Source organism: Trichomycterus rosablanca, chromosome 3 (assembly GCF_030014385.1).
Source record: "Trichomycterus rosablanca isolate fTriRos1 chromosome 3, fTriRos1.hap1, whole genome shotgun sequence".
NCBI classification, from domain to species: Eukaryota; Metazoa; Chordata; class Actinopteri; order Siluriformes; family Trichomycteridae; genus Trichomycterus; species Trichomycterus rosablanca.
In genome coordinates, this window is record NC_085990.1 from 18,298,687 (window position 1) to 18,314,048 (window position 15,362).

The 15,362-nt window shown below is 39.2% G+C and overlaps 1 protein-coding gene across 1 annotated transcript in view; it reads left to right on the forward strand.

Moving 5' to 3' along the window:
* si:dkey-247k7.2 (uncharacterized protein LOC797677 homolog) overlaps positions 1 to 1,946 on the forward strand; it is a 4,196-nt gene extending 2,250 nt beyond the window's left edge. The window contains exons 3-4 of the mRNA XM_062991923.1: positions 196 to 308; positions 1,493 to 1,946. Of these exons, the coding sequence (XP_062847993.1) occupies positions 196 to 308; positions 1,493 to 1,627 (248 nt within the window). The 3' untranslated portion in view covers positions 1,628 to 1,946. The remainder of the gene's footprint in view (positions 1 to 195; positions 309 to 1,492) is intronic.
* The last annotated feature ends 13,416 nt before the right edge of the window (positions 1,947 to 15,362 follow it).

The following is a 15,362-nucleotide window of genomic DNA, read 5'->3' on the forward strand; positions in this document are numbered from 1 at the left end:
AGGAGCTTCAGTTTCCTCCCACAGTCCAAAGACATGCATGTGAAGTGAATTGGAGATACAAAACTGTCCATGACTGTGTTTGACATTAAACTTGAAGTAACTGATCATGTGTAACCTGTAGCTACCTCTCCTGTCATGAATGTAACCAAAATGTGTAAAACATGAATAAATAAACAAACAAACTATCTTTTTTAGCGACTCCTGCTCCTCAGGAGGGCGGCCTTTGTCAAAAATACAGCGATGGCACCTACCTGAACCTTGGCCGGGTGTTTGACATGCTGATGATCGAGTTCAGGGGCAGAATTCAGGTGTGTATCTGTTCTCTGTCAATAGTTGGTTCATACACACATACACTATATTAATGACACACATGTTAATGGCTAATGCAAGAGCAGCTAGCTGCATCATTTAATTTGGCGCTCAGTGACCCCTCACCACCCCACTACAACTTCTCAGTAGCCTTCATGTCTATAGCAGCTTTGCTTGGGCAAATTTTTGTAAGAATTCAATTAATTAAATAATCAATTAACAAAAAAAAGGGTAAAACAGGATAAAACAGAGTTTTGTAATGTTTACTTTCACTACCATTTAAATAACTGTTCCATGTTATTGTATTGTGTTGCAGCTGCACATATGTAATGCTTTTAGTACATTTTAGGTTTTTTTAAGACTTAAAAACTAAAACTAAATATAGTAAGAATGTCCTATTTACATTACCTTGTAAAACATACACTGATTAGGCATAACATTATGACCACCTTCCTAATATTTTGTTGGTCCCCCTTTTGCTGCCAAAACAGCCCTGAACCGTTGAGGCATGGACTCCACTAGACCCCTGAAGGTGTGCTGTGGTATCATTAACTTCTTCAGCAATCTGAGCTACAGTAGCTTGTCTGTTGGATCAGACCACACGGGCCAGCCTTCGCTCCCAACGTGCATCAATGAGCCTTGGCCGCCCATGACCGTGTTCCTTCCTTGGACCACTTTTGATAGATACTGACCACTGCAGACCAGGAACACCCCACAAGAGCTGCAGTTTTGGAGATGCTCTGACCCAGTCGTCTAGCCATCACAATTTGGCCCTTGTCAAACTCGCTCAAATCCTTACATTTTTCCTGCTTCTAACACATCAACTTTGAGGATAAAATTGCTTGCTGCCTAATATATCCCACCCACTAACAGGTGCTGTGATGAAGAGATAATCAGTGTTATTCATGTCACCTGTCAGGGGTCATAATGTTATGCCTGGTCGGTGTAAATGCATTAATGGTAAAAAGATATACAATATTGTATACTGTATGCTCTCAAGGTTAATATAACTGATGATGATAATTAACTCAGTCATTAAAAAGGCTTTACACATGGACATAAAAGAATGATTAGAACTTGGAGAGGTAAACGTCTGGACAGGTCAGTGTACACCTGGTGAACATGTATTCCAGTCCCAGCACACCAAAGCTAAAGGACACAATTTCTTTGTCTCTCTCTTTAGGACATGGGAACTGAGAAACTGAAGGACTTCATGAAGTACGCTGATGATGACCGGGACAACCGTCTCAGCCTGGATGAATGTGCAAAACTTCTGGTTTACGCTGAAAAGCCAGAGGCACAGAAGCAGAGGAGATAAAAGCCATTATGGGCAGATCACATGGAGTCCACAGATATACCTATAAAAAGTGTTTGAACGCATCTGTATCTGTGTGCACTCTTTTGTAACTGTCTTTTCTATTCTAATAGGTAAGGTTATATAATGCTTACCTAACCTTAACTTTAACAGCTTTAATGAAGACTGGCTTTTCCATACTTCACCACAATAATAATTAATGTCATTGTTAAGTAGAATAAATAAAACTGGGACTAATTTGACTTTCTGATATCTGTAATATGTAATATCTGAACTTAATATCTTTGCACTAAATAAAAATAAAAGTGATTTGGAAAATTTATAGGCAGTCTATATTTGTCATTTTTCAATACAATCGTAGAGAGTATTCTAGTTATACCTCTCACATAGACATTATTAAGTAAAGACAGTCAGGTGATGAATGTGAATACAGTATAGATATTTTAAGATTATGCATTCATTTATAGCACTGTATACATTACACATTAGAACAGCATGACTTGGTAGTAAGAGAGTGCAGGTCCTAGACTTGCCTGTTTGCAGTCCATAATTTTCTATTTTATTCATGCAGTTTCTCCTGATTTAGCATAGTCAATCTGTCTTCCTCTGCTGGGGGATCCCTGATTGCATTCGAGGAGGATATGTTGCTGCTCACCCCTTCTTTTTGCCCATGCACTCTGCACAGGCGCCTCTATCTGCTAATCGGGGTCCTTGCACAGCGTTTGAAAACCCCACCCACATAGTCTGTAGTCTATATTCATCCCACCCCCAGACACGGTGGCCAGTCAGTGTCTGCTGCAGGCACTGCCAATTATGCCCGCTAGATGGCGCCCAGCCGACCGGTGGCAACACCGGTTTTCGAACCGATGAGTTCAGAATCTCGGTGCTGGTGTGCTAGCGGAATATCCTGGGTGCACAGTCCATAATTTTCTGCTACAAAGAAGACCCTACACTGATGATCAAGCAAGAATAAAAAATACACTTTCGCAACTACATCAGCTGTTGTCCTCAGTATCCATTTTTATTTTTAAAAAACATTTAAATATTAAAACTTCTAATTAGGTAAAAGGAAAAGTAACACAATCCTCATGTCATTTCTTTTTTTAAATGTGTTGCAACCATCAAATTTAAGCATACAGTGCATCACAAAAGTGAGTACACCCCTCACATTTCTGCAAATATTTCATTATATCTTTTCATGGGACAACACTATAGACATGAAACTTGGATATAACTTAGAGTAGTCAGTGTACAGCTTGTATAGCAGTGTAGATTTACTGTCTTCTGAAAATAACTCAACACACAGCCATTAATGTCTAAATAGCTGGCAACATAAGTGAGTACACCCCACAGTGAACATGTCCAAATTGTGCCCAAATGTGTCGTTGTCCCTCCCTGGTGTCATGTGTCAAGGTCCCAGGTGTAAATGGGGAGCAGGGCTGTTAAATTTGGTGTTTTGGGTACAATTATCTCATACTGGCCACTGGATATTCAACATGGCACCTCATGGCAAAGAACTCTCTGAGGATGTAAGAAATAGAATTGTTGCTCTCCACAAAGATGGCCTGGGCTATAAGAAGATTGCTAACACCCTGAAACTGAGCTACAGCATGGTGGCCAAGGTCATACAGCGGTTTTCCAGGACAGGTTCCACTCGGAACAGGCTTCGCCAGGGTCGACCAAAGAAGTTGAGTCCACGTGTTCGGCGTCATATCCAGAGGTTGGCTTTAAAAAATAGACACATGAGTGCTGCCAGCATTGCTGCAGAGGTTGAAGACGTGGGAGGTCAGCCTGTCAGTGCTCAGACCATACGCCGCACACTGCATCAACTCGGTCTGCATGGTCGTCATCCCAGAGGGAAGCTGACGCACAAGAAAGCCAGCAAACAGTTTGCTGAAGACAAGCAGTCCAAGAACATGGATTACTGGAATGCCCTGTGGTCTGACGAGACCAAGATAAACTTGTTTGGCTCAGATGGTGTCCAGCATGTGTGGCGGCGCCCTGGTGAGAAGTACCAAGACAACTGTATCTTGCCTACAGTCAAGCATGGTGGTGGTAGCATCATGGTCTTGGGCTGCATGAGTGCTGCTGGCACTGGAGAGCTGCAGTTCATTGAGGGAAACATGAATTCCAACATGTACTGTGACATTCTGAAACAGAGCATGATCCCCTCCCTTCGAAAACTGGGCCTCATGGCAGTTTTCCAACAGGATAACGACCCCAAACACAACCTTCAAGATGTCAACTGCCTTGCTGAGGAAGCTGAAGGTAAAGGTGATGGACTAAACCCAATTGAGCACCTGTGGCGCATCCTCAAGTGGAAGGTGGAGGAGTTCAAGGTGTCTAACATCCACCAGCTCCGTGATGTCATCATGGAGGAGTGGAAGAGGATTCCAGTAGCAACCTGTGCAGCTCTGGTGAATTCCATGCCCAGGAGGGTTAAGGCAGTGCTGGATAATAATGGTGGTCACACAAAATATTGACACTTTGGGCACAATTTGGACATGTTCACTGTGGGGTGTACTCACTTATGTTGCCAGCCATTTAGACATTAATGGCTGTGTGTTGAGTTATTTTCAGAAGACAGTAAATCTACACTGCTATACAAGCTGTACACTGACTACTCTAAGTTATATCCAAGTTTCATGTCTATAGTGTTGTCCCATGAAAAGATATAATGAAATATTTGCAGAAATGTGAGGGGTGTACTCACTTTTGTGATACACTGTATATACACTTTATAGACAAAAGTATATAGTAAAATTACATTTTCTAGTAAAAAAACAATTGAAATTAATTTATGGATTGGTAGACATCAACACAAAGTAGTATCTTTTCTTTTTAAGCAATAAACGTCACTGGTGAGTGTGTTTTGCATTATTACAAGGCATCTTATTTATTTTGGCTGAAGGTTAAGGCATGGAAAGTATTGGGTGTCCCTACTCATATACTGCTTGACAGCTTTGGATTTGTAATGTAAAGCTCTATAGGTAGATAATATACCAGCTGTGTGAGATCAAATGCTGTTACTAGTGATGCCACTTACATTCCGGTCCCTAGTTCTACTTACTTCTAATTTATGTTAATATGTGCATTTGTGACTTCATTAATGAGGTGCGTTTGTGTTTGAATTTATTGGCAAGAAGAAGCCACTGGTTAAAAGTGAAGTGGACATATACACTAAAAGTTGCAACAAAAACGACAGCGGTTAATTCCTTGTCCTTAATGCCCAGTGAATAAACATGCTTTTTGTTGTGTTTAGAGTTTTTGGTCTGGACTGTATAACTGGTTTTCTTTGAGGAACTATTTGTATAAAATAATTCCAGTTGTTTTGTCTTGACGTGTTAAACCACATTCCAACTGAGAAAAAACAATACATTCTAATGTTTCAATCATAACATCAACCAGCAGATGAAATGTGCCTGTAGTGTGTGTGTGTATTGTAATGTACAGTATATCTAACTCCAAAATTAAGACATTGTTATATCAACTCTAGCTATTTCTACATTTCTGTTATATGAAATGTAAATATGTGCATTGTAAAAGTTACAGTTGAAAAAAAATAAACATGTACACACCCATAAATCCATGCCTTAACAGCCTTTATATTTCTCCCTTTGTTGTTCCAATCCCTCCCTTGCTTGCTTTTGTACCTATAGAAGGTTGCATTGTCTTTCAGTTTGTATTTTATTCCTTTGGTATTTCCAAAGCAACACACCTCTGTACACCTGATTCAGGTAAGACAACTACATTTATAACTACCTTTAACTGTGCTTTAGGGTTAGCTGTCTTTCAGTTTTGTTTTTTGCTTGTATTTAGCACTTGGTTGCTTCTGTTAAATATCATCTAGTAACATGATTAATATTTCTATTTGAAAGGCATTAATTACCTGAGCGATCAATCACATAATTATATACCATATAATGTATGGTATATAGGTGTGTATCTGTTTGCATAAGTTTGTTTACACACACACATACACCATGCAGCCAAAGACATGTAAACACCCTAATAAATATTAAGTTTAGGGGTTTCAGTCACACCACTGATACAAGAAGAATCGAATCAATAACAATATACAACCCCAAATCAGAAAAAAGTTGGGACAGTGTGGAAACTGCAAATAAAATAAAATGCAGAGTTCCTTATATTTACTTTGACTTTTATTTCATTGCAGACAGTTTGAACCCAATATATTTCATGTTTTATCTGCTCAACTTCATTTCATTTATTAATAAACATCCATTTCTGCATTTCAGGCCTGCAACACATTCCAAAAAAAAAAAGTTCGGATGGGGGCAATTTAGGGCTATTAATGAGGTGAAAAAACTAAATAATTATGTTATTAAAGCCAGGGTCTGTCATGGTATGGGGCTGTGTCAGTGCCTTCATTTACACTTCTGTGATGGCAGCATTAATGCAGAAAAGTACATTGAGATCTTAGAGCAACATATGCTGCCTTCAAGACGTCATCTTTTCCAGGGATGTCCATGCATTTTTCAACACGACTATGCAAAACCACATTTGCTTTTTCAATGCCGTCCCAACTTTTTCTGATTTGGGGTTGTAAATAGTATGCTTAAAACTTTGTGCCAAAATTTTGATGGGGAGAGGCACTCCATATAATTGATCATGGTTTTAGGATAGGATGTTCAACAAACTTTTCTTATTTAAAATGCAACACCCCTATTTAATAATACAAAACTTTCTTTAATATTTGGCCTGTCTACATGTTTGTCACTGTAATTTACTTTAGCTATCAATGTTATCAAAATGTAAGATATTTTTAAACCTTTTATTTGTTGCAAATATGCGTTTTTTTCTCTCTGAAACTACTATTATCCTTACTTTCCTTTTTGTATCTTTCCCGACAGTTACATCACAGTAGTACAGATAGTCAACTAGATGCCCATTAAAAAGTCCTGCTGTAATTAGGGTGATATCTACCTCAACAGTGTAAACAAATCGTAATTTCCCTAGGATATAGCCATAAAGTCCCGTCCTGACTGGCCTAAGTCACATTCTTATTAACATCCACCAGCCAAGTTCTCTGAGGCCTTTATATAATTTTGTTTATAGTGGCTTTGTTCAAATTGTAGTACTCAATAAGAATTTAATTCCCAAAAACACAGAAAGCAGTTATTTGTACATCCAATTTTACCTGTGTTCAAAAAAAACATTGCAAATACTTTATATATTTCAATTTTTTATCAAAACAATTATATTCACATTATACGGTAGAGTTGTTGTACTGTTTTGAAATAATACAGGTAAAAATTCCACATTTTGTTTTTAATAATATGTGCAGCAATTGCTTATTTTTAACACTTAACTTTTAAACTTGAAAACATACAATAATTAAATACACAATATTTATATATGTGCCCAAAGTTTTAGAATCATATTGCCAAAAGGTTAATGAAGAATGTCTAGCCTACTGCTCTCCATATGGATGACATTCAAATAAATTTATATTTAACTTATGGGTGTAATAGTACTATTACAATATAGAGAAGAAAATGTGTGAGCTCTGTTAGTGTACAGCTGGTGCACCAAGGTCAACACACTGCTCTGCTCTAAACATTTATTAGAGTCCCAGCACACCAAAGCTAAAAGACACAATTTCTTTGTCTCTTTTTAGGACATGGGAACTGAGAAGCTGGGAATTCATGAAGTATGCGGATGATGACCGGGATAACCGTCTCAGCCTAGATGAATGTGCAAAACTTCTCATTTACATTGAAAAGCCAGCAGGAGTGAAGCAGAGGGAGTAAAAGCAATGATAGGCAGATCACATGACATGAACTTTTAGTAGAAGTTAAAACTTTTAACTATTAGAAATGCATTAGCACATACAGTATCTGTGTGCACTCTTGTGACACACATGCCTCCCACATTTCCCTTGCAGTAAATACACATACGCACCTTATTTACTGTAAATAATCTTTATTGCACAATCTTTATTGCACAATTTTCTTAAAATTACTTGAAGTCTGTCAGTGGACGGACTGCACACATTCATTGTACATTTGATGCTGTTTCATGTTGCTGCTATATTATTCTTATTCTATGTCTATGGGTGTGTTTGAAAAGCTAGGGAGCTCTCTACATAGACAGCATTTTACGTCATCCTGTGCGCGCTCCCGAGAATAAGGCTGTTCGAAATCCTAGATGCCTTAATAAGCTAGGTTAGGCATCTTAAAATGTCAATGTTATTTTGACTCAAGAACGAGTGAGCATCAGAAGTGTCCTTAGTGATCAAGGCAATCTCAGCATTCAGTGCGGCAGCTCTTCTCTCACAGAAAAAAAAACATGGCTGACGGTGCGGAGAAACGAACGGAGTTATTTTTAAGCATAAATAAATTATTATTGATTTTTAACTTGTATAAACTTGCACACGTGTTTTTATTTGCAAGTTCGGGCTTATCAGCGAATTTAACAGTTTTCGGTACACGAAGGGAGATGTTAGTTGACATGCTAGCGCGCTGTGCCACCCCATCCCATTGGTTTGAATGGCAAGATGCTGAATGCTAAATGCGAAACCCGATGGAATCGCTGTCTAAGTAGCGCATTCGAATAACCTGCCTTATGAGTCATTGACTTATTAGAATCCTCTCTACTGAGGCAGCTGCCTATGTAGGCAGCAAGACAGCAAGGAAGCTCCCTAGGAGGACATTACACCCCCAAAAGGAGGACGTCATACCAGGAACAGGGGGGGACATGATACTGCAACACAGAATGAAACCATAACCCATATAACAGAGTTTTTAACCAATTTAAGCAAGAATTCTTTTTTTTACTCAACAAATGTTGTGTCTACTTTTGATATTTAAGTCTGTTCCTCACTGCTTCCAAAAGTTTACTACTGGCCAGGAATTTGTGGTACATCTCTGTACACCTTTCTGTGAGGTTCACACAAATCTGAAGTTCTGCCTTGACACTATTAACCTCAAGACGGTTTCTATCATTTCTCCATGCTGTGTTCATCATTGATAAAACACGCTGTGTGAGCATTGGCATTTTGGCATTTTCACAGCATTCCTGAACATGAGAGCTGACTAATTGACTCATTAACTAATTGACTCTGTGAAAGCCTTCATGACCTTGTTACCTGCTCGCTCTCCCTTTTAGTTCTGCTGTAATAATTAGGGCTGCCGGAGTCTAAAACTCTGTAAAACTGTTTTACTCAACTCGCATTGTACATTATTAACTACATTCTTTGTTGTTTTACTCCAAAGGCATTCTGATGGAAACCTGTTTACCCGCCGAGGTTAAGTATTAAAGTCGAGACTGCCGTGACAACTATGCTGCTCCTGCCGGATGTGACTGGTCTGGAGTAATTGCACCAAGAATGACAAGAAATCACTACAGACATTATTGAAGACTACAGCGAAGAACAACTCTATTATTATTTATCTATTTATTACCAGTTATAACTTTTAGATCATTTAATTCTGTGTTCGTATGCTCTGTGTAAATCGTGTATTTATTTAAAGTATCCTCCTGGCCACCCAAGAAGGATGGGCCCTGCTGAGTCTGGTTCCTCTCAAGGTTTCTTCCTGTAATTTTCAGGGAGTTTTTCCTTGCCACAGTCGCCCTCGGCTTGCTCAACAGGGGTTTTTTGTATCTGTTGGTCCTGGATTTTGTAAAGTTGCTTTGAGACAATGTCTATTGTAAAAAGCGCTATATAAATAAAGTTGACTTGACTTGACTCAAGTAGAGGTGTATGCAGAACAGAGCGAGCGGGCGAAAGTCAACCACCCAATCACAGACTAGCATTTAGAGGGCGGACCTTCTGCGATTGGCCAGTGGTCTGCCCACAATAGGTAGCACTATAAGCAGTCAAATGAGGCTGTTAAACCAATGAAATACAAAGCATTTGTTTTGACATGTACCTGAGCCAATGACAGATAATATTGATAAAAAATGTAACCAGTTCACTCCAAAAGGAGGATTTAAGTGTCCGTCCTAGTGTTGCATGGGCGGTGGACTGGCAGCTGAAAAACCGGACTGCCCGACCTAAAGCCGGACGGCTGGCCACCCTAGGCTACAGTCAAACGGGTGCGGCTTTGTAAAGGCCAAATGGACTAAAGGCCAGAACAAATTCACCAAAATCTGATAAATATTTCATCTATGGGTATAACATGTGCAATATCCTTATATCTTAACAAGCAGTAACAAAATGTGCAATAACAAAATGTGCAATAATTATCATTATGTATAACCACTGTGAATTTTTCTGCATGTGCAATACTTAATTACTATGTGCAATTTTTCATAATGTGCAATACCTAACTACAATGTGCAATTTTCATAATATCAGTATTATTATTATTATTATTATTTAACTTTTGATGTACCTTTTTAATCCTACATATTTTTCTTCATTACTATTTTATACATAACACACATACATATATATATACAGTGTATCACAAAAGTGAGTACACCCCTCACATTTCTGCAGATATTTAAGTATATCTTTTTATGGGACAACACTGACAAAATGACACTTTGACACAATGAAAAGTAGTCTGTGTGCAGCTTATATAACAGTGTAAATTTATTCTTCCCTCAAAATAACTCAATATACAGCCATTAATGTCTAAACCACCGGCAACAAAAGTGAGTACACCCCTAAGAGACTACACCCCTAAATGTCCAAATTGAGCACTGCTTGTCATTTTCCCTCCAAAATGTCATGTGATTTGTTAGTGTTACTAGGTCTCAGGTGTGCATAGGGAGCAGGTGTGTTCAATTTAGTAGTACAGCTCTCACACTCTCTCATACTGGTCACTGAAAGTTCATGGCACCTCATGGCAAAGAACTCTCTGAGGATCTTAAAAGACGAAATTGTTGCGCTACATGAAGATGGCCAAGGCTACAAGAAGATTGCCAACACCCTGAAACTGAGCTGCAGCACAGTGGCCAAGATCATCCAGCGTTTTAAAAGAGCAGGGTCCACTCAGAACAGACCTCGCGTTGGTCATCCAAAGAAGCTGAGTGCACGTGCTCAGCGTCACATCCAACTGCTGTCTTTGAAAGATAGGCGCAGGAGTGCTGTCAGCATTGCTGCAGAGATTGAAAAGGTGGGGGGTCAGCCTGTCAGTGCTCAGACCATACGCCGCACACTACATCAAATTGGTCTGCATGGCTGTCACCCCAGAAGGAAGCCTCTTCTGAAGTCTCTACACAAGAAAGCCCGCAAGCAGTTTGCTGAAGACATGTCAACAAAGGACATGGATAACTGGATCCATGTCCTATGGTCTGATGAGACCAAGATTAATTTGTTTGGTTTAGATGGTCTCAAGCATGTGTGGCGGCAATCAGGTGAGGAGTACAAAGATAAGTGTGTCATGCCTACAGTCAAGCATGGTGGTGGGAATGCCATGGTCTGGGGCTGCATGAGTGCAGCAGGTGTTGGGGAGTTACATTTCATTGAGGGACACATGAACTCCAATATGTACTATGAAATACTGAAGCAGAGCATGATCCCCTCCCTCCGGAAACTGGGTCGCAGGGCAGTGTTCAAGCATGATAATGACCCCAAACACACCTCTAAGACGACCACTGCTTTATTGAAGAGGCTGAGGGTAAAGGCGATGGACTGGCCAAGCATGTCTCCAGACCTAAACCCAATAGAACATCTTTGGGGCATCCTCAAGCGGAAGGTGGAGGAGCGCAAAGTCTCGAATATCCGCCAGCTCCATAATGTCGTCATGGAGGAGTGGAAAAGCATTCCAGTGGCAACCTGTGAAGCTCTGGTAAACTCCATGCCCAGGAGAGTTAAGGCAGTTCTGGGAAATAATGGTGGCCACACAAAATATTGACACTTCAGGAACTTTCACTAAGGGGTGTACTCACTTTTGTTGCCAGTGGTTTAGACATTAATGGCTGTATATTGAGTTATTTTGAGGGAAGAATAAATTTACACTGTTATATAAGCTGCACACAGACTACTTTTCATTGTGTCAAAGTGTCATTTTGTCAGCGTTGTCCCATGAAAAGATATACTTAAATATCTGCAGAAATGTGAGGGGTGTACTCACTTTTGTGATACACTGTATATATATTGAAAATATATATTTTTTATTTTTTAAACCTGTGGTGTTTTTAACGTGAACCAATGCACGTAATATTGTTTTTTTCTGTACACTTTGGTGTACAGTAAAATGACAGTAAAGTAAATCTTAAATCTTGAAATCAGCTAACTTTATCTAAAAAGATCAAAGAATGCCCACATCTAAGCAGACAGAAACAAAAGACACCAGCCATGCAGAGCATGTAGGTGCCACTGCGTCACAGACACCATGCAACACAAAACAAACGAGCTAGCAAGCTAAAGCTCAATGAGAGGGTTTTTTAAATGATCTCACAGGTGCAGCACATTAACGCTGATGAGACGCAGAGACTGATTTAAAAGCCCGCCAGAGACATTTCTGCGCTTTTATGCCCCCTGCCGGCCATTAGTGGCAGAACAGATGACTAGGATTCTGTAATCTGATGTTGCATGTGTAAAATTCCAAAACATTAAATTAAACATAATGCAGTACTTTATTTAGTCAAAGAGAATAATTGGGATCAGCCACTAATGAAGCTTTATTAATGAAGCAGTGTGCATTACATCAAACACAATATTATTCTGTACTTTGCACCAAAGAAAGTAACTCAGTAACATGATTTTTAATCCATTATTTTTTTACAGTTGTAGTTGTGTATATACACTGACCAGCCATAACATTAAAACCACCTCCTTGTTTCTACACACATCGACTTTACTTACCATATATAAGCACTTTGTAGTTCTACAATTACTGACAGTAGTCCATCTGTTTATCTGCATGCTTTGTTAGCCCCATTTCATGCTGTTCCTCAAATGGTCAGGACCCCGCAGGACCAATACAGAATAGGTATTATTTGGGTGGTGGATCATTCTCAGCACTGCAGTGACACTGACCCAGATCACTCCACCTGGGAATCAAACCCAGGACCTCCTTGCTGTGAGGCGACAGTGCTACCCACCGAGCCACCATCCAACCCATATATACTACATGAACCGATTAATCAATTATCATCCTGCCATGCTTTTTGGATTGTATTAAAATGCTTGACAGACCCAATTGTCCCTTATTTAATATGGCAAGAGTAAATATTCTATGTGACTTTAAAAAACATAAATAATAGAAAAAAGAAAAGAAAATATAATCAGTTGATTCCACCTTTATTCAATTCCCACCGTGGGCAAATACATGTGTGGCAGACTCCAAAAGAACTGTAAAGGCCTGAATGCTTTTGACCCCTACAGTGAGGCAGCCTCTTTTATGCTGTGAGGGGCATTTTGTTGGCATAGTTTGGCTCTGCAGCAAATAAATTGGGTCACTTCGAATCAACAGAATAAGGATTAAACCAGGATAACAACAGAAAAAAAGAGTCACATTTCACAGTCACATGATCTCAATCTACTTTATATGCCTGTTTAAGATTATGGACAGATATGGAGTTATTTTGGACTGAACTGTCAGACAGTGCACTTGTCCACATGTGTCAAACTCAAGGCTTTCGGTTTTCCAACAAGTGATGTTAAGAAATATTTACAAATAATCCCAAAATGTACAAGCAGAGAAAATTTAAGCAGAAGGAAGTAATTTAATGTATGATGGGAAAGTGTATACAAGTTTGTGCTTCAAGAAGAAAAACCGGTACGTCTCTTGTGTTATGAGGCCGTGTCTGTGGTAAAGGAGTACAATATAAATGTAAATTTTACATTATAGATATAGAGTATAAATTTGGCATTTTGACACCAAACACAGAATTTAGCCTCCAAGAAAAACAACAAATTGTCCAAGACTTAAAAGGCAGACTGCAATCACAGCAGGATACATTACAATTCAGGGCCACCATAATGAAGATGTGACCCTTGGTGAGAATGAGTTTAACACCCCTGACAGTTGAGCATCACTATCAAGTGAACATTATTTAGAGGAATATCATCTGGAAGAATAGTGTTCCATTCTTTTAGTACAGTTCTAAAGGCCTGTGGACCTGTGTTAAGGTACACTAAAGCTGTTTTTGGCATGTTACAGTAAGTACTAATTGTAGTTAGTCTGTTCTGGCCAAGGAGAACTGCAGATTATCACCTGCCCTCTACAACATGCAATTAAATGCCAACTGTTTCTAAATAACCTGTCAGCGGCAAGTCCCCTTACAAAGGGTTATCGTGTGTAGAGTCACAAAATGCTCCATGAGAATCTTCCACTACTCATATCAAGGCAAAAGTAAAGTACTGAGGCTAAGGGTTAAATAATAGTGCACATGGACATTTGTCAAGAGATCTAGATGTCTTTTTTTTTATTATTTAAACTGAAAATGTTAATGTATGTTACTAAAATGGCTTGTCTGTTTGCCCCAAAGGGGTTTGAGCAAAATGGCAAAGCACAAGGCAAGGGCCTTAAACCCCAGTTGTTAAGATTGCATCCTTTCAGCTAACCTCTCTACATTTTTTTTCTCTGCGGATGCTTGGATGGTGCAGATACTGTATTTGTTACAGTAGCCCACTACCTCTAAAATCTAGGTTGGAATCTCAGAGACATGAATGGCTATGTCTGGGGGGCTGGGGAAGTCCTGCAATCAATTGGTCACCCAGTTTCAATTTATCATTTCCTAAAAAAAATACAAATAAACGCCATCCGGCTGGGCTGGGTGCCTACATGAACAACGATTGGTTGTTGTTCATACAGGGTGGGAGCCTGATAGGGACTCCTCATAACTAAGGCAATTATGACCTCTGCTGGCTGATTGATGGCACCTGCACAGTCAAGGAATAATGCCTTGATTAGCTGATCCACATATAAACTCGCCTCGTGCAGGTGAAAAGATGCAGTCTGCTACTGCGCATATGTCGAACGGGGCGTGTGTCAGTCTCGCTCTCCTCAATCAGGGTGGGGATCAGCATCAAGAGAGAGCAAGCATAATGCAATTGGGTAATTGGATACGCTCAGGAGTATACAGTATAAAGTCGGGAGACAAGGGGAGAAAATGCATCAACAAAAAAATTACAAATAAACAAATCAATAAATCTTAATGTTTTAAATTGCAGACACTTTAATTTCCTTGATAAAACTATTCATTTCATTACTATTAGGCTACATCAAATGATGTGATGCATCTACTAAATGAGACAAGTAGGAGAATTATATACAAATGTGTGACAAATTTAATAAGTGTAGAAATACTGGTGCTGGTCATAAAATTAGAATATCATGAAAAAGTTGATTTATTTCAGTAATTCCATTCAAAAAGTGAAACTTGTATATTATATTCATTCATTACACACAGACTGATATATTTGATCTTTTAATGTTGATGATTATAACTGACAACTAATGAAAACCCCAAATTCAATATCTCAGAAAATTAGAATATTACTTAAGACCAATACAAAAAAAGGATTTTTAGAAATGTTGGCCAACTGAAAAGTATGAACATGAAAAGTATGAGCATGTACAGCACTCAATACTTAGTTGGGGCTCCTTTTGCCTGGATTACTGCAGCAATGCGGCGTGGCATGGAGTCCATCAGTCTGTGGCACTGCTCAGGTGTTATGAGAGCCCAGGTTGCTCTGATAGTGGCCTTCAGCTCTTCTGAATTGTTGGGTCTGGCGTATCGCATCTTCCTCTTCACAATACCCCATAGATTTTCTATGGGGTTAAGGTCAGGCGAGTTTGCTGGCCAATTAAGA